Here is a 20,178-nt window from a genome sequence, read left to right as displayed (position 1 = left end):
TGCCCAGATGAGAAATCACTGCCTGCTTAGCATTGGCCTGGCACAATGTCCCCATGTGATCCAGTGTGAGGGGACATGCCATGTCAGATGTCCTGCATCCAGGTGTGAGACAGGGAGTCCCTTAGTACCTCGGTACCTCCTTTTCCTTCTCTGAAATGGGAGCCTGTTTCACCAGGCTTTCTTTGAGATGTGCGCCACATCAGACCACTATTTCCAAAAACTGTGGCAGGAACTTGGTCACAAACACTGTAACCATCCTGCTGAGTAGGTGTCCTTCCCACCAAGAGCATATGGGATGACCATGAGCTAAGGAAAAGTTCCATCGCAAGGCAGACATATCTTGGAAAACTATACCTGACACAGATGTTCTATTTCTCCAGCTTATAGAGAAAAGAAAAAAAAAAAATGTGTAGGAACTTGCAGGTACTTAAGTTTTCCACAAATCATCCTTAGTCCTTGAGCAATACTGCTAATACTGCTGTGCCCTAAAGTCTGCCCTACAAGTGTTTGGCTGAGATGCAGCAACACAGACAAAATAATGTTGAGCCCATGAGTGAGTGTATCTACACTCATTTTCCTGCAGAGGCAGCTGCAGTGAGCAGCATTGTCCTCAACTTGTCATAACTCCCTTAAATCCCCCAGCACCCAGAACACAATTACAGGAAGGGGATTATATGACTGTAAGAAGGGGATGAGCCACCTTTATTTTGGCTTCCTTCCTGCCAACAGGCTTTGGTTTCATCAGGCTTTTCTCCTAAAAAAAAAAAAAAAAAAAAAAAAAAAAAAGTTTAGCAGAACTGAGCTGAATATTCCTTCCTTTGATGTGAAAACTTTGACATTAAAAAGCACGTTTTAATGCAGTAGACGTATATTTTACAAGGTTTAGCAAAGCAGGAGTTCTGTGTTTTTTGAGGTGGACAGTGTTTGAGGAAAGCTAAAGTTAAAAACACTGGTGTGTCTAGCAGTCGATATTGCTCTCCTGCTGCTCTGTCAATCTGCTTACAAATGACTTCCCAAATGCTACTAAATGCAGCATTTTTCTATTATATGTCTGGAATAGGACCTTACTTTAAAATCTCATTTTAAAAAACATTTTATTCAAAGATAAAAGCACTGTATTTATAAATGTGCTGGTGATGCTCTTTCTAGGAAGATGCATTTAAAAACTCTTGGTTCTTCATTTCATACTGAATAAAGAGAAAAATACATCCTAAATCTCTCTGTAAACCAGTAAATATCTAGTTGGCCATGAATTCAAGGCATTCTCAGGTTTTCTTTAAACAATTGGTTCATACTATATATTTCATATGCAGAAAAGTTCATCATTTCTTTAAATGCAAATTCAAGATTAAGGCATGTCCTGAATACTTATTCCACTGACTTCCTTTTGCACCACTGGAAATGACAGGAATTTCATCTGCAAAAATCTTATTAAAAACATTTTCTAGATTCAATCTAAATCCAGTAAAGTGCAGGCAAATTTCTGTCAACTAACACTGTGGTAACTAAGATGCTGTGGTTTTGGGAAGTAAGGCTGCTATTTTCCTAATTTCAAACTTATGCCCTTGCAACTTTATGGAGTATAAATACTGTACATGCTTTCAAAAAAGATAGGATGTTTCTTCTTCAAGAGCTGTATGGTATGTTTATTTGTATACTTAGAGAGTATGTTGGAGGTATTTTATGCTATCTAGGGGATCTGGACACCATTATAATCAATATGAAAACAAAGAGCCAGTTTCCTTTCAAATTAAGGGATACTTCAGTGCTTGCAGAATTTCTACACCTGCCATTTCTGAAGGTTCAGATTAGTATTAGGTTTCCAATGCCCTTCTGTGTCCTGATTTTGAAAACCTCTTGCCATAGCAACCTGGAGCATTCTTCCGTTTAGGCGAACTTTGCTCAGCATGGCTTCGTAGGTGCCTTTAGCATCAGCCATGGTTTTGGTTGCCCTGCGTATCGGGAGTGTGAGGCTTTGGGGAGACGTGTTTCCGGTGAGGACACATCTAGGAGGTGCGAATGTTCCTTCCAAACAAGATCTGTCTAGAGCATTTGAGGCTAAAATAGGACATTTGAAACTAGTCTGGAATAACTTTCTAATCATTCTTTGCTTAAATCTGGCACACAGGCTAAAGTGCAATTTCTTGGTTAGAATGGTCTAGAGAATGGTATTTAGACAAGGCTGTGATTAAAAAAAGAAAAGAGTTTTAAGTCAAAAGTCAGCATAGACCCACCTCTACAGTGGGACACATTTGCATCTGAGACTAACCAAAATACAGTCGGTCCCTTAGACTGTGTTTTCTAAATTATTTCCCTGCAGAGTTCAAGGCCTGGAATTTTTCCTGAAATTTCCATTAGCCACTTATTTTCACCATTTGGCCCTGAAATGTCTCCAAAAGTTGCTGGAACAGTGCTAACAATGCTAACTTAAATATAGTTTTCAAATGCAGAAATAAATCTGAGCTTAAACTTTCCTTTCCAAAGCAATTTCCAACTCAGATAGATTCTGGCTAAATCATATTTAGGTTAAGTTTACAGGAAAGAAAAAAGAAATATCATGAGGCCTATCCAATTTTTTTGGAGTACTAATAGGCAATAATGAGACCATTGGTCATAGAAGGATTTGTTTTGAAAACTATTTAATCATCTTTGGGCATATATGCTGCAACTGATAAGAGGCCATGTCTGTTGTTTATTTTATGCTAAGTGACGTCAAATGTTTCTGTTGCCCTTATGCTAAGTGGCTTTAAATATTTCTGTTGCCTTTAATGCAAAGCTGCAGGGAGGCAAATATTCCAAATGGCCAAGCCGCACTGCGCAGTTTAACCCCTCCATTTCTGCTCAAAACAGCACCCTTCTACTAAGTGCCTGCTTGCACACAAAACTGTCAGATTGGAAGAAGGCAGGTTTTAGAGTTCCCCTGAGTGTTAAAAAAAATAAAAATAAAAAATAAATGTATATACACATACACAAGCCCATAGATGCACATGTACATGAGAGTGAGAGAAGCAGATGAAAGGTAATTAAGCCAGAACCATTTTCACCGTGGTGACTAAAGCAGATCTGTTGTAAGTAGGTCAGATATGCCGTTACTTGCTCTAAACCGGCATCTGCTGTGCATTGCACTGCTCAGGGCTTGGCTTCAGGATTTCTTGCCTCTCCTGCCCCCCTTTCCCTGCCTCTCCCCCAGCCTCTCACAAACCAAACCTGTTGGCATCTGCTCAGGCAAAACACCCTTTCCTTTGAATGATAACTCTGCAGGCAGCAGGACTTGGGGACAGCAAGATTTAGCTCTTCTGCTCTTCCTCAGTTACCTCTGACCCTCCCAGAGAACAAATTATCCACCTGCTTGCTGCTTATAGTTGTGAGGGTTTAAAGAAACACCACAATTGCTTCGAAAGAAAATGAAGCTAATAAATTACATGGATTATACCAGCCTGTAGGTTTCTTTATTTTATGTTTTGATCTTCTTTTGGTTATTACCTTTTTCATCAACAGTTTTTCAGTGCGAGCGCACTGGATTTATGCATTTGTCTTTGCAAGCATACCCCAGACTAGCAGAAGCTGAAAATTTACTCCATGCTCTTGTCCTTCGGAGGCAGTGCGATTTCTTGAGCCCGTTTTTCTCCCCTTTCATGATTTTTGACGCATTCACAAATCATAACAGAAGAGAACAGAGCACAGTGCTTTGAATGTGTGACACAGCTTTCAAAGGCACAGAGGCCATTACTTAAAAAAAAAAAAAAAAAATTGGGGACTAATACCAGCAAAAGCAGAGAAGTATTAGGCTTGCATCTGTCTGTGCGTGAGGGTTATCGTGGTGCTTGCGTTCTTCTCCCTCTCTGTTCAGCAGTTCCATCCTGACTCCGCTGCTTCAGCAGCATCCCACACCACACTCATTCGGCTGCAAAAAAGTTTTTGTGGTTGAGTCCATGACTTCGGGCTAGAGTAGCAAAAATGCAACAAAACGTACCTCACTAGCCTCAGAAATCCAACAAATTCTGGTATGACCCATGATGAGAAAGGTGGCATCTGAGGAAGTCTGCAGTGAGGATCATGTGGAGGTTTTTAGGAGGCCAGGTGTTTGCAGTCCAGTCTGCTAGAGAGGGGTGGCAGCATCTAGCGAAGGCAGTGTTATTGCTGGCTTCCCAGCCCTCTGCTGTATAAGCTGGGAAAATCATGCTGGCATCCCTTCCATGTCTGCAGTGACCCACCTTGGGTTTTGGCCTCTTTCAGCATTAAAGTGGATATAATTCACATGTCTCTGTCAGTCCCAGGTTCTCCTTTTTCTTCCTACTTCTCTGGATATGCTTGTCATGCAAGAGTCAACTTTTTAAGTATATGCATAAATTACAGCTATAGCTACCACTGGATTTGTTGCTATTTGGCTAATGTTCCAACTAGAGAAGTGCTTGAATTTGTAGAAAGGATTTATTTTGTTTGTGAATGTGAATCTGTGTTGATTTAAAAATTTCTGTTTCAGAAAGCATTTGCTAATCTCCCCATTGCTTTCGCTGATGAGCTTGACTGGCCGCAGTTCTCAGAGATGACTGGATTTCTGAACTCCACAATTGGGTAAGTTACAGAAGATGAAGCCAAGTCTTAGCAAGTCTTAAGGCCCTAAAAATGCAGCAAATTCTGGAGAAAAAGCCAGTGCTTGAAAGGAAAGCTAAAAATGCTGGTGAAGGCTGCTTCGGCTCTTTCTAAGATCCAGATCACCTCCAAATCTAGCATTTTTTATTCTCTCCTTTTAAACACATGGACAATGCAAAATACTCTAGCCTCATATTTCTGACATTTAGAGTAGATGTTAGAGCTGGTCAAATTTTAATTTGGAAGGAAAGAAAAAGCTAAAAACAGAATTAAAATATTGGGACAGTATATTCTTTTCCAGGAGAAAAATCTACTGCGCCATACACTTGTACTCTCTGCTTCCTTTTCTCTGTCCTGCACAAAAAACAGCCTCTCAACCTCAGCCACATTTGCACAGTGAATGTGTTAGTGTGGTGCAGTACTTGACAAGCCAACAGAGATCTGTGCAGCCTCCTCTTTCAGTGTAACAGCAAAACCAGCTTTTAAAAACCTATTACAATGGCCAATTACTGGCTATACAGTATTTAACTGGGCTGCAAAAATCTGAAGTTCATAAGCAATCAGTACTTAATATTGACCCTGAAGTTGCCAGTGTTAGGTCTTAGATCAATGTTCAGTTTTTAACCTCCTCCCCCCACCACAAACTCTTCTATGTCTGGAAGGAAAAAAGAACTGTTTGGGAGTCCAAGGCATTCTTAAGAGAAGCAGCTCAGACTCCCATAACACAAGGAATAAGCCTGGTTGAGGGAGCAGGCAAAAAACGGTGGAACAGAACAGTATGCGGAAAGACTGACGTTTACTGTGAGCTTGCAGAGGTGGAGACGCAAACGGATGTGCTCTGTGCCCATCCTTTCCCCCCCTGCTCAGTCAATGGGGACACCACTGATTAACCAAATAGCACATTCTCTGACCAAGAAGTTCTGCTCGCTTTTCCTCATCCACCTGCATGCCAGGCTGAAAAACCAAAGATTTCAAACATTCTTTGCGTAGCCTATTGCCCGGTTACTGCTTAGCGTTATCGCGTGTTTCTGTGTAGCTACTTATTTTTTATCGCTGGTTTCAAAACGTGTCATTTCTGCATTCATCTCTGTTTGCCATTCTTAAGCCCAGGTATTTAAGTTACCTAATTTCTTCAGTGTTTAAGTTCAAACACAAGATCAGCAGCTCTGCTAAAGATCACCAGGTACTCATGGCTCTGGAGACTGTTCTTACTAACAGCTTTCCCTGGGGTTGTTCTTCTTTATAGGAATTTTCATTTTTCTCAGCAGTGCAAAGTAAAGGAGAAAACTAATCAGAATTGAACACAACCTCTTTTCTAATCAATATCAGCCCAAGATTTATGGCACTGGGAAATGAGCGCTCTGCCAATATTTCATCTCTTTTATTTACTGTGCCACAACAACGATGTGCAGTCGAATAGTAAGCACTCAACAGGATTGTTTTGACAAAGCGTATATAACATAAAGGTTCTTAAACACCTCACCAGAAAGATCAGGATAAACTTAAAGGATGGACAATTTGAAAGAAATTCTCCATCAATTTATAGTTTTTGAGAGACTATCTTGACTTCCATTTTAGGCCAACCTATTCAAAATAAAGAACATTTTATGACCTCAAAAAAGAGAGATGGTAATATAGCAGTATATATGCAACTGGGGCACAGAGTTGTATAAAGCCAAGAATGTACTTCCTTTTTAATATTAAACATTTTTGCACTGACATCACATGAGTTTAGCAATTTATGTTTTCTCAATTTATTTCAGAGGCTGGACAGACTCTCTGTATCTACGTTTACGCAGGAGAAATCGCTGTAATCACAGAGACTTGCAGAACATTTCCCAAAATGGTATGTTAAGTATTTTCACTTCTTTATTTTTAACCTTACTAAACAGATACTTAATGCTGCATTAGCGAACATCTTTCAGAAACTGAGAGAAAACCCTTGCTATTTGCATGACGTGCCATGGGGAAAAGTAGAGAAGAGTGCTTATTTTACTCAGCACCTTTTCTTCTGCCTGAGCAGGGATGCATGTGTGTGCTTGACCACTCTCACCTGTGCTGTGACTAAGGACTTCCACTTGACCAAGTATCAGCGCACCCCGCTGTAACCGGAACAGATGGAGAGAGGCTCTCGGGAAGGGCTAGGGGAACGGAGACTTCTGCAGGATGTTAAGACACCTGGGCAACTTGGCAAAGCAATGATTAAAAGTGACTGTGGTCCTGGTTTTGAATCCTTTGTGGGGCATAAACACCACAGAGAGGGAAGAATGGTTTAAACTGAAGGACAGTCCTGCTACAAGAATATGGGTATTCATTAGTCACATCTCTCTATTTCAAGTGTTAAAATGTTACTGACTCCAGGAGTGAAAACCTAGGATAACCCTCTAAACAGAGGAGTGAAGGTTAAAATAAACCTTGAGCTGTTTCAAGATGGATCTTGATCAAATTTATCAAAGGGGCTGTATGAAAGGATGGCAGTAATCTCCCTTAGAAATTAAGGTTTATGATGTTAGGCTTTGTGTGTTGAATTAGGTGATGTCTCTGACAGCAGGTTTAAAAGATACTTGATTATTCTGTGATTATCTCATTATATTTATATTGTATTTAGTCATTCTCCATGCTTCAAAAAATTGGTGGGAGAAGCTAGGGGAAGCCTGTGCTTCTCAGGTGGATAATTTAGCATTGTGGGATGTTTTCATGTCCAACAGATGAGGAGCACTGCTGCCTCTAGTGTGATTTAAAAACTTGTTGAGTGCTTGGGATTAGATTTCCTGCCAGATTTAGACTCAGAAAGAGTCTGCTCCTGCCCCCAGCTCTGGTAAACAGAGGTCCTACCGTGTGAGAGAGGTTGCCCAATCAGGTAGCACGAAACAAGGGTTACCTCCCAGGCTCATCTGGACGTTTTCACCAAAGAAATCCCCTTCCCGTGCCAGGACCTATGGCACTAGCGATGCCTCTCATACATCTTCTTTGCTCCTGTAGTACACTGGTATTTCTGAGGCTTTCAGTCTTTTGCACAAATGTTTTCCAATGTTTTTGGTGAGCCGTTTGTCTGCAAGCTTGGTGGGTTGCTGGCTACGAATCCTCCAAACGTTTTGCCTGACAGTCACAGAGGACTCAAGTTGGTGGCTCCCATGGTCTCAGTCCTGTGCTTCTCATCCCTCAGGTACCCTTTCCGGTGAGGGAATAAAAAAAGGCCAACCTGGACGGTCATAGTGGTCCTTCTCATCTGGTTAATCTAACTGCCCTGTCACCTTGTTCTGCCCCCCTTACGTTAGCTGGGGGGTGCACTTTCTCCTCTTCCTTCCTTCCAGTTTCCTCAGAGACTTTAAGAAAGATCTCGTTGTGTGCATCATTCCTCTTTCTTTTCCTTTCACTCATCTCCTTCACACTTACACTGCAGAAGCCTGCAGGTATAAAAGGAGGTTAGCTCGTGTCAGGGCAAACGGCTCTGAGGAAAACTGAGAGGAGAATTTACAAAGGGAAGAATTACAAGCAATAGAAAAATCCCAAGATATCTTTCCTTGGTGCCTTCTCTTAATCATCACGCTGACACAGTATTGCAAAGGTTCAGATTTATCGCCTCATTTGGTGTAGCAGTTTCCCAAAACAGGAGAGTTTAAATGGACAATGACAGTATCAGTAAAGCTAAAATCTGACCACCAGCCTGATCCGGCCCAACCTGGGAGAACTTCACCTTCCTCCAAAAATAACTCTCTGCAGACTGAGAAATGCAAAACGAAAAGAGGAGGCATGAGGGAGCATTGCCAAACCCAGGGACCTGGTTTCTCGCTCTCCCCGTCTTCTCAGTGCAATTGAGAAGGCTCCCTGCTGGGTGCAGGTGCAGTCGGTAGGCGGTCGGTGCTTGGACTCGCCAGCTTTGACAGCTCTCCTTGAAAAATTCGTGGAAAGACACGGTCGTCTCCATCCAGCCTGCAAACCCGCCCCAGCCCTCAGCATCGCCGCCGTGCCGGCTTCCCCTGCAGTCCCCGTTGGCATCCCTCACGGGAAATGCACCTTCTTCCCGTGGTGGAAAACTTTCCGGACTGACGTGCTGGGGGGGAGGGTCTATCTTAACTTCCTAAATCTTGCTCGGTATAGGGAAAAAAGCCTATCTCCTGGCAGCAGATGGCATCTTCCTTCCCCTGCGCTGGCCATGCTGCGGGGTACGAACAAGAAAGTTTTTCTAGATGTTCTCTAGCATTTGTTGAAAATCATTTGTTTTCATAGAAGAGTTCTGATAGTAAAGTCAGTTGCTAAAATATTCCAAAAAATCATTACATAAACTCAGGGAAAATGCATGCCCCCTGGATTTCCAAATAATTACAGAACAATTTTGCAAATATCACTCATATTTTCTATATGATACATAGATAAAATATGCTTTTTCCAAACACTGGTATTATATATTCCTTTGCATTTTGTAGCCTGATCTGTTTCTTTGTGACTCTTCCCTTTGACCAGAAAAAATATGTCTTGTTAACATGTGCTCTGGCTCACTGAGCAATCAAGTACCAGATATCTCATGATAGCTTCAAAACCACTTAAGAAATAATAATATTATTTTAATTTCTGCTATCTTGGAAACACTAGTCTGCCTTAAGTACATCTAGAGAAAACTGTAGAATTTCCTCTTCGCGCCGTTACATTTCCAATTGCTTTTATGGTGTAGGGGAGCAAAAGGTTAAAAAAGCAATAAGCTCTTCTCAGCAACTTGACACTGGTGTAATTGTAACCACTGTAATTGGTGCTATTTGGAACCAGACTCTTTCTATGCATGGTAGCACTGCACCTTGTCAAACTAAGGTCTAGAGCAAGAAAATTGAGAGTTTCACTTTTCACTTCAGGAATATTTTGAGGTGTGTGAAATTTGGGTCCATTCACAAGTAAGAGCAAAACAACCCTGACTCCTTACCAAAAATAAAAATCCCACCAGTCTGAAAATATTTGGAAAGCAAAAGAGAGGGGAGCAGGACAGATCCCAGGAACAATTGCTGGGATAATCAACATCATAAGAGTAACTGAGGTTCAGTTCTGCCTGGTCTCTTTTTCTCCCTTGCATGTTTTGAACAGCAACTCCAGCCTGGATCATAAAAAGTTATTTAATGACTCCATTTACCCCTAAAAACAGTTCTCTAAAAATACCCATCATTTTCTTGATTTGTTGTTTTGATTTGTAACTGTCTCTAATGCTTCCAATCTGCTACTTACAATCACCTATTCATGGAGGTAATAGACATCCAAGAACGGCTTCTTACCTTTCTGTAAATGCACCTTTAGTTTTGGGGGCTCCTAGGGATCGGAATCTTACTGAAAGAAGAGATATTAAACAGAAAAAAATCAGCCAGCGGACGTTGCGTCCTAAGCCATATTGTCTAAGGATTGTGTGTGGCTCTTGTTCTGCTGAAAAGAGCTTTGCAACAGAAAGGGTGGACTTTCAATGGAGTGTCAACCCTCAAGAGAGAAGCAGCAGAGAGAAACATTCATTTTTAGGCTGGAAGAACTGTATTATTTAAAACATAAAGGATTCGTTGATACACACAGCTGGCATCATTGTGAGTGATAATAACAAAGGCACCGATATTAAAATGCAGAGTGTATTATTGCTACCTTAGGGGTTTATCTCTTAGTGCTTTTGCCAACCCCGATCCCGTGGAGATTTAATGATGTTCTATCCGCAACTTTCCCACCATGAGCTGCAGAGAGGGCAAGATTTGCTCCTTAAAGCATGCATCAGAGGGACAGTGCCCAACGAAAGGAAAGAGAGAGACTACAGAAAAGCTGAGTGAAGAATGGAAGGACTGTAATATAGGAGGAGAAGGAGAGGGAAAGGGGGAGATAAAGCATGAACACAGAAGAAGTACAACCTGTGGGCCTGTTCTTCTGAAGTTTTTATTTTTGTATGTCGCTATAAGATGAGATTCTTGCAAACACAGTCCCGGTATAATCTTGAACAAAACCTCACGCCCTTTTAGCTGCTCACTTGCTGGTGCTCTTGACTGCAGGTGATAGAGTTTGATTTACATGCTGTGGATAGCCGGGATGTATATTGTGGCCTTTAAAGGTCTGCTAGTAAATTTTGTGCATAAGAACTTTCCTGATTGGGAACGCTTATCTGAGTCAAGACAAAAATGAAACGTTGTAGACATTCACAGATGCTTGGGTTTAGTTAGTTCTTTCCCTGGAGGAGAGAAGATTTGCATCTAACCATTTGGGAGGATTGCTACTGAAATGCAAAGCTGCCCAGGAAGGGTGCAGTTGGCCTCATATGCTTTTCCTAAGTCTGACACGCACAGTGAGAGCGATGCATATGGCTGAACGTTGGTGTCTATGCTATTTTAGATGCTTTGCGGTATCTTCCCAGCCTCCAGCTGCCTCTCCAGAAGTGCACAATTTCTCAGGGATCCTGTGTTGTATCTGCCAGCCCTGCCACAGGTGTCTTGGATACTCTGGGATGTCAAAAATGGCACTTGATGCCTATGTTTAGGACCTGAATCACTCCCAACGTGATATAGCTGTGAGACGTTCATTCCCTCAGCAGAGTGAGAACAGCTCGCAGCAGGAATAGTTCCTTTTGCAATTTATAGGGAAAGTTAAAAGTAGATCAGCTGTTGACAAGTCAGGCTGGCTGGTTTGCAAGAGACTACTATGTTCAACAGATGGGAAGAAGCTGGCAGATCTGGATTAAATGCCAGATCCAAACAATCCAGCACTTACAAATTTTTGATTTTCTACTGTCTGAAGTGTGGGACTCAGGTGAGAGGCAGATCCTGGGATATAGTTTTGCTTCTCAATGCTAGAACCCAGAAAGGTCACAGAAATGAGTTCTTGTTCCATTTTTTAATGCTCCTACATGCTTAGACATATACAATAAAATTCAGATTGACTTTTCATTTGTTTGTCACTGTAACAATGTCATACTATTCCTCTTATTCCCACTACATGTGAACAGGTGGTTCTTCAAGAAACCTCCTGGATTTAATTAAAAGGTGAGTGTTTAGTGCAATTTGAATGGAAACTGTGGGTACAGAAGCACTGCTGGGATCCTACATCCACAAAAGCAACATGCAAAACACTGTCATGAGTATATTATTCGATGATAGCATTTGAAAAAAGAATGACTTTACTCAGCCCCTGTGCTCTGATAATTAACAGAAGAAAAAGATTTTTTTTAATGTGGCCTATGTTTAGGGCCTTGATCTTGGCCCCTTTAAGCCAATAGGACCATTCCCAGTAATTTTAAGGAAGGGATTATGCCTTTCCTTAAATTTGTGCTTTGCATTTCCCCTAACTTCATTAAAGCTGTTGTGTACCAATGCAAACAGACATGGGCAGATTCACTGTATTATCTCAAGCAAATATGATTGATTGAGTAGCTCCCAAATGGGGAGAGGCAGCAACTCTCCTTCTAAGTTGAATTTGGATGGGCTATGGGGTGGCTGGGTTTGCTCCATGTTATACGGTTCACACCGTGAGTGACTGAAAGACCTCTCCCACAGAAAAAGTAATAACGAATCTTAGCTGTCTACCATGGATCTTCAGATCACATCCTCATCTGACCTTGAGCCCAGTCCTACACACAAGCTTAGTTATCAGCCAAAGGTAGCCTCCTTCTCCCATCTCTAATTAGAACGTTCCAGTCTTGATTGATATCTTTGCCCTGACTTGATGTCTTTTTGCTCTGAAATGGTTTGATTTGGCTTCTGAATAATACCAAGAAGATAGAAAGCCAGCACAAAGACAGTGAAAATGATAAGTATATGAAGGACAAAATGGATGTGTGAAAAAAATAATATATAGGAAACTAGCAAAAAGTATAAAACTACAGGAAAAAAACAGCAGTGTAGCCATCTGAGTATTGGCCAAATCTCAAACAAGTTACTTCCAAATGTGACCTCGCCTAAGCATAGTGTGGGGTTCAGACATGGAGAATGTATTTCCCCATTAACATAGTTGCCTATTTATTTTTCAGCCTGGCTAGAAACCAGCTGTTGGACAATCCAACCATAGTTGTGTACGCTACAATCGGGAATGATGTCTGCAATGGGTAAGGTGTACACCAAGCTAACATTTGTATTATCTTGTACTTGGCTTCTCTAGAGTACTGCTTGCCGCTTGGGTGTTTCTGTCTCATTACTTTGGGCTTCCTCTTTATGGCATTTCGCTTTGCTGGTGGTCTCTGCTTCTTTCTTATTTCTCTGCTGAAAATACTGGTTATTGCTTTAACTATATTCATCGTTACCACCTAGCAGTGGTAAACTGGAGCTTCTCTTTCCTTCTGTTACAAGCCTGTACCCAATGAGACAGTAACTCATAACCTGTTTGAAGTAGAATATTTCTTACTTAGCAGCTGAAATGAAATATAACAGCGACGGGGGAGGCGGGGAGAGTTTAAGAGCTCGAAGAACCATGGCATTGTCCCCTGTCGAGGTCTGTTTTCACCCTGCCTCTCTGAAGTGCTGCCTGCTATGCTCTCCTGACGAGGCTTTCGCCTCTCTGGCTTTGCTAGCGTCATAAGCTCAGCAGGGGAATGAACCGAAGCTTTCGAAAATAATAGTTCTGGCGTTACCTATTAGCAATGCTCAAAGGGAAGCCGAGAGGTCACTATTTTGCTGCATCTCGTCCTCCCGGTAGCAAGAAATCTGTAGCCCAGAAAGTTCAGACAGAAAACACCCTGCAGGCCAATATAGAGCAGATACATCCCGCAGTTTGGGTTTTGTGGGTATTCTGAATGCACATTTTGCTCTTGTTATTGCGGCATTATTTTCACCATGATAAATCTTCAGATTTTCTTTGAAGCAGAAGAAATAAATCTAACTAACAGCAGAGGCTTTCAAAACATCCATTTTAATGAACGACGTGCATACAGTTAAATCCCCTTCCAAAGTGTCTAAAAAGACCTCACCTGCAGGTTATATAACAAAGTTGGGGCTATTATGAAAGTTGTCAGGCTTTGCCATTAAAATATGCCGTTTTTCTTGCCTATGCCTTTGCTTAAGAGCAAGCGTTTGGGCTGAAACGTTGCAGATGCGGTGGTGTGCTGCAGCCTGGCGCTGACAAGGGCTGGGCAGGACTTTCCCGGGCTCCGCAGGGCCCCGTTGCCTGAGCTGGGGGCAGAAGTGGGATCTCAGGTCCCGTCTTTTAGGCACTTTCCCAGTGCCACTGTCTGTCTCTGGCCGCTTGTAGGTAGCACGCAGAAATAATTCCTCCCCCCTCCCCCCAGTCTGGGATGCAACAGGGACCACATCCAGCAGGAGCTGTAGCACCTAACCCGACTGGGAGGGAAGTGGGACTGGCTCGCAGAGTAATGGGGGGAGAAAAACCGAGTTTGGGAGCAGGGTTGCAGGAAAACTGGTGCTAGCTGAGTAAAGGGGACTTGGCCGGGGAATCGAGGATGGGAGCGAGTGGTCTTCCTCCCCCAGCTCTCCCCTCTCTCAGTTCAACTTTCAGAAATAAAATTTCTCTCCAAATTCAAACCTTAAAACTTTGCAACAAGCCGTTGACATCTCCCTCTAGTGCTAACTTGCCTCTCTCTGTGCCCTCACCCAAAAGGGCTAAATCTGCGCTCAGTGTCACCCTCATGTAACAGAAAGGACACACATATATTATCAAAAATATCACTATTGCCCATCGATTGCCTAGGACAAGCAGTCACAGTCACCCCTCCAGACTCCCTGCTACCTGCTTACAGTACTGTTTCGGATGCAGGGATAGCAAGAAGCTCGTGGAAGTAGCATACAACCAGCCCATGGGCAATCAAACCCAGCACCTTCAGTGAAGCCTGGGGTTCCTCTTGCACAGATTGGTGAGGTGTCATCTCATGGGCTTGTCCAAAGCTCTGCTGTGTACGTATTGCAGTTCCACTGTTTCACTAGCTTTGCTAAAACAACCTCTTTTTCTTTGTTGTATTCCCCTTTCTGCAGGTTATTCCCCTGTCTCTAACACTGCTCTGCATTCTTGTCCAAAGGAAAAAAAAAATACCTGCTCAATTTAAGTCATTTAGGCCTTGCTTCATCTATTTGTATGTTCTGAAAAACTATTCATAATTCAAAATGCTGCTGTCTTTTTATCCCAGCATTCATTACCTGACAGCAACGATTTTGTCTGCTGAAATCCTCTTTGCTATGTGTTTTCCTCAAAAACATTTGCAGCATCAGAAGAGGCTGGAGCTGTAAGGCTGGGCTGATTCTTGCAGCTCCAGCCAGGAAAGATGCTGCAGCTGCTGCAGAAACACACTGCTCCCATCGAGTGGGATGCTTAGCGAAGAGTTTTTGCAAGAGCTGGTCATTGTGTGTAGCTGCACTGGCTCTGAGGTATCCACAGAGGTTATGGAGGATGCAGAGCCGCCGGCGGGCCTGATATTAAACCAAAGGCTAGCTCAATAAAAACCTCCTTAAGGACAGTGGTAAGCTGCAGCTAGAGAGCCCTTACAGCCCGAGCCTGTATTTTACCTTCAACAGCGAGCAAAGTGCTGAATGCACTGGAGGGGCGATTCTTATCCAAAGCATTGTTAAAATGTCAGTATTTCATCCCATGTGAAGAGCAGGGCAATGAGTAATATGGATGTTTGCAGAGGAGAAGGGTAATGAAATTGGCAGCGTGTGTTATATGTTCCCGGTAGTCTCCACACTGTGGTGTCCAAACAGGGAGGGTTAGAAAAATAAAGACAGATGGCAATGGTATCTCTCAGCCTACTGAGGTGTAAATGTGGGACACAATGTGTGACACATGGACCTGGAACAAAAAAATTAAGAAAAATAACGAGCATGAGAAGTCTCAGACACCATACAGTTACTGTGCGTATTTGTTGCATTTGGGGTAAGACATGATTTCCCCAACCTCTTTTTCCCAGCTCTGCAATTACAGCATCTGCAACAAATACAGGTTTGACAGCAGCAAGGTTGAGTGGGACAGAAGCAGCCTGGAGGGGAGCTGACCCCCTTCTCCAGAGCGGCATTGGTGTCCAGGGAGCTGCAGGCTCCCTTATTGCAAGGCTGCTGTCACCAACATGCTGCCACCTTCCCTCCAGCTCAAAAAACAGGCTGTGTGAGCTTTCTGCAGAGGAAAGCTGGATACACGTCACATGGATTGTGTGATGCTTGCCCGCTCATGTGCCCAGCTAAGGCGTTTGGGGCGCTGGGACATCCATGAGCAGCCCATGTGCACACCCAAGGTACTACATAGCTCTCTTCTCTGTATCGCAGGGGCCAGGAGTGGTCCCCAAAATAGTCCCATCCAATGCAGCAAGCAGTCAAACATCTTAGCATTAATGTCTGTTCCCTCTGCGCTGACACCATAAATTGTGGTGAACAACAGCTTCCGAAGGCCCTGGGTATTCAGGAGCTATTGCTGGCTGCTCGCCCCAGGGAGACGATGTGATGGTATCGTAATCGCCCTTGGCGCTGTCTCAGGCACCTTGAAGACATCACTGCACCAGCCAAAACCAATGTGCTCACTCGTTGGTTGGTTTTAATTTCATAGTCTGGCACAGAAAGGAAATGTGAAGAAATACTCTGAAATATCTGCATGACTTAATCAGAGAACGACAAAAGAGTGTGGTGTTATGAATGCCATATTAATTTCATCTCATGTTGCTGTGTTTACTCATGATAGAGGCCTTACATCAGGGCACTATTTTGAAACTGAGTGCTGCAACACCTGCAGGCGAAATGAGGTAATTTAAGGGCAAAAACCAGTCTTATCTCAAAAGACTCCCTTGCTTGGGTTGCTGTCACAAGTTTAAGCCTGAATTTTAATGCTATTTTTTGATTTCTCTCTAAATGGAAATTCTCAAATACCTCAGAAGCATACACTGCATTAAGATAAATTTCTAAGCCCAGGAAAATAGTCTAATTATTAATTTGTATGCAAAACACAGCCCACTAGAGAATCCCAAATCCTTGCTCGAGAACACGGGTCTCCCACATGGCACTCAGTCCCCACCAAATGCAAACATTTCTAATGCCTCAGGACAAAATAAGAGTGCTTTTGAAAGCCAAGGCATGTACCAATATTCACTGACAACAAATTCTACCTGACTTCCCAACAGCTCATGGATCATTGTGAGCATTAATTAAATTTGCCCTTCTCTTATCTCTGGGAAGCAGCTAAGTCTTATTGGCCTTTCTTTGGAGGTGGGGAAACTGAGGCATGGAGTTCAAACGTGCTTAATGTGAGCTCACGCAGGACTTGGCAGAGCATCCCCCCATACACCCCCACACCCCTTACTTCTGGGCAAATAGGTCACATCCTAGTATATCTTCAGCAACATGCAGATAAGCAGGAAAGCACCCCAAAATGCCCTCTTGCCTGTTCTCTTTTCCCCCCACTGGAGTTTGAGAGGAAACAGAGCCAGTTTTGAAACAGGAGGCAGGAGGTTTGTTGTTCCTTCCTCATTCCTGCCTTCCCTAAAGCTGTCTCCGAGGGGCTGTTGGTAACACTGACTACATCCTCCTGCATGTTATGGAAGGCCTGAGAGTGTTTTTAACACTAAAACGTGAAAAAATGCACTTGCTCTTTGATATCCTAGGCCAAGCTGAGTTGCACTAGACCTAAAATGTCATGAGAGGCTGCTTCCCAAGATGCTCATCTGCATCCAAAGATGAGCATTTTGGAGATGAAGGTTCCTGTGCCTTCATAAACCCTTGTATGCAGCTTTAAAATCATGTTATGGTTGCCCAGATGAATTTGTGGCAGCTACACGTGGAAAGAAAAGCTGCAAGCACAGCTGCAGTGGCTCCGATACAGCCTGGGAGTGAGTTGGCGGGAACTGCTGAATTGTCCTCAGCCAGCAGCACCGTGCAGCAGCAGCAGCACTAGCATTGCCCAAACTGCTTCCCAGAGTCTTTAACTCTGAGCATAGGCTGGATCAGAGACCTAAGTGCGTTCACCCTGAGGAAAAGCCCAGTTAGTGTTGTCTCACAGCTGCTTGTGCTCAATAAGGTGGTGTTTGTTCCATCCCATGCATGGCAGCGTGTGTTTGCGTGTCCTGAATCCTAACCACCAGGCTCTTGCCTCTGTTTCTGAGGGCTCTTTGAGGAGCTGAGTTGTAAATGCACTGGCATGTTTGTTGTTATTGTTTTTTCCAATTAAAAAAAAAAAAAAAAGACTTTTGTTTTGCTTTGCATGTCCCTGGGTGGGGAGCAGGCCATCCTGGAGCTACGTGTAGGGATTTTTGGAAGCAGGCAATGGCTTTGTTTCTTCTACCCTACTGAGCCTTCGCTCCGAGGGAGAGAGAGAGGCTGTCTCCAGAGCTGGCCTTGGTCTGCCTCCATGGCTTCTCCAGAGTGAGGCCCCACAGTGCCGGGCTCTCTGCTGGGTCATGGACGTGTGGGTTGTCCCCCACCAGTTGGCCCTCTCCCTCACGGAGCAGAGCTGCCTCATTTCTACAGGGCAGGAGACAGGATGGGGCTGCCTCCCTCGAGCTACATTCACCGGCTTGTTCAGTTAGCCCCCATATCGGTTCAGGACCAGTTACAGATGTGTAGGCTGTGAGAGCAGGGCAATAGCTCTCAGGGGAGAGCGGTGAATACTTTTGATATAATAAAATGTTTGTTTTAATAATATAACTAGAGCAGTATTCTCTAGGCAGCCTGGGGTTTATTTGCTTATTTGTTTTTCTTATATAAGTTGAAATTTATTTCAATGTCAGTACTTTTTTTTTCTTTTCTTTTTTTTTTCTTTTTTTTTTTTCTTTTCTGAGCCATTTACAGCTGAATGCAGAAGGGGAGAGATAAGCCTGAGTCTAAGACTCTGGCTTAAGGTGTTTAGGCCTGCTGGCATGCCACAAAATGTCATCCTTTGGCCCATGTGGGACTTTGACAGCTCCTGTGTCCTAAAAAACATTTCCGAGGATTATTTCATCAGCAGTTAAATTTCTCCTACCCCTCCTTCCAGTCTCTGGCACCTGTCTGGACCCTCACTGCTCTCTCTTCTCCTTCAGAGCTGGAGTAAGAGTCATATGAAACACAAGAGCCAAAGCTACCTTAGATGTTTCTGTCTGACATTATCTTCTGTCTGACAGCATACTGAATGTAAGATATGCATATTAATTTGTGGGCTTCTTTTCCCACAAATTCCACCTTTCACCCAGTACAATCCCATGTTACACTTACTTATAGGACATCCTTCATCCCAAAGCCCAAAGGTTCAAAGCAGCACCATTTCCTCCAACTCTGACGTGAACGACAGAGGCTCTTTCACAGGGTGTAGCAGCACTGTGCAAACCATGAGGACACTGAATCCTCTCCCAGCTGAAACTTGAGGTAGATTTAGGGCAATCAAACGTAAACAGCAGACTTAGATTTGACAAGTACTCCAGGGTTAATGTCTTTGCAATCATTAAAAGCAACACGGACTTATACTGTCCTCCACTAGACAAGTTCCTGGTTTTATAGTGAGTGCTGTAAGGCGGAGGGAGGGCCCTCCTCAGTAAGTCTTGCCACTGGTTTGTGCATGATTTAGAAGATAAAATGCCACATTGAAACAGAAATGCTATTTGCTACAGAATTTTGATCTTCCTTGGGGGTCTTCAACACAAATTATAATCTTACTGTCTTTTATATTATCTGTAACCTATGAAAAGTAAGGCATAAGTGTCACTGGAATAGCTTTGCATGGATTTTAATACCACAAGAGACTGATACAACCATCAGCTGCTTTTGAGTCCCCTCTCTGCAGGGTAAATGAGGACCGAGTCATTTGAAAACAATGGAATTACTCCACCATAAAGCCAGTAAGAGAGCTTTTCTGTGTGGAAACCACATGCTAAAAAAGGGATACATGTCTTTTTTTGTTTAACAGGGAGACTTTTTTTTTTCTTCTACACTGAAGGGTGTTTTTATATCAATCACTTGTGATTTTGGAAATAAAAATGAACAACTATGGCACACTATCCTTTTCATAAGGTTTTCTTTAGCAAACATAATATGGAAGAGCAGCAAATAAGAATATCCTGCTATTTCAGCTGCCTTTCAGGGAGCAATATTGCCTGACACAATATCCCGTTTACATCCTCTTTTTCTGCAGGGAACGTGACACATTGGCTCACATGACTACACCCAAACAAATGCTCTCCAACGTCGTGCAAGCTCTGCAGTTCCTGAACTCCCGTCTTCCAAATGGCAGCCACGTGATTTTAACAGGCTTAGTAGATGGCCGCTTTCTCTGGGATAACTTACATGACAGATACCATCCTCTAGGTAAATGTGAAATGTTTGGGGGTCCTCTTGGTTATCTGTCTGCTCATGCTCTCACTGAATAATTTATGAATCTATTGACAATTTCAAGCAAGCTCAAATGAGTGGAAAAGATCTAAAAGGTATGAGATGGATATTGGCTGTGAAGTAGAAGTAAGGAAGCCAGCTTGCCGCCCCCAAAGCAGGGTAGGGCAACTAGAGGGCAGCTCCCTGTCCTGTCTCATGTCCATATTCGCCTGCCAACCAGCACCCAGTCAGCTCCAGACCAGGCTTAGCACATGCTCTGGGGAAAAGCAGCTATTCGGCCTCAGCCTTGGCCCAAAACGTGGTCTGTACTTCATCCTGGATGTTGTTAGAGGAGGAGCTGGATATCACCATTTAGCAAACA

The 20,178-nt window shown here is 43.1% G+C and overlaps 1 protein-coding gene across 2 annotated transcripts in view; it reads left to right on the top strand.

The window, feature by feature from the left end:
* AOAH (acyloxyacyl hydrolase) overlaps positions 1 to 20,178 on the top strand; it is an 87,397-nt gene that overhangs the window by 51,348 nt on the left and 15,871 nt on the right. For both annotated transcript variants that reach the window (XM_062569558.1, XM_062569559.1), the window contains exons 13-17: positions 4,484 to 4,575; positions 6,357 to 6,439; positions 11,546 to 11,582; positions 12,566 to 12,640; positions 19,621 to 19,793. In XM_062569558.1, the coding sequence (XP_062425542.1) occupies positions 4,484 to 4,575; positions 6,357 to 6,439; positions 11,546 to 11,582; positions 12,566 to 12,640; positions 19,621 to 19,793 (460 nt within the window). The remainder of the gene's footprint in view (positions 1 to 4,483; positions 4,576 to 6,356; positions 6,440 to 11,545; positions 11,583 to 12,565; positions 12,641 to 19,620; positions 19,794 to 20,178) is intronic.

Source organism: Rhea pennata, chromosome 2, assembly GCF_028389875.1.
Source record: "Rhea pennata isolate bPtePen1 chromosome 2, bPtePen1.pri, whole genome shotgun sequence".
Lineage (NCBI taxonomy): Eukaryota > Metazoa > Chordata > Aves > Rheiformes > Rheidae > Rhea > Rhea pennata.
The sequence above is the reverse complement of the archived record's forward strand: the minus strand, read 5'-3'. Positions and strand labels throughout refer to the sequence as shown.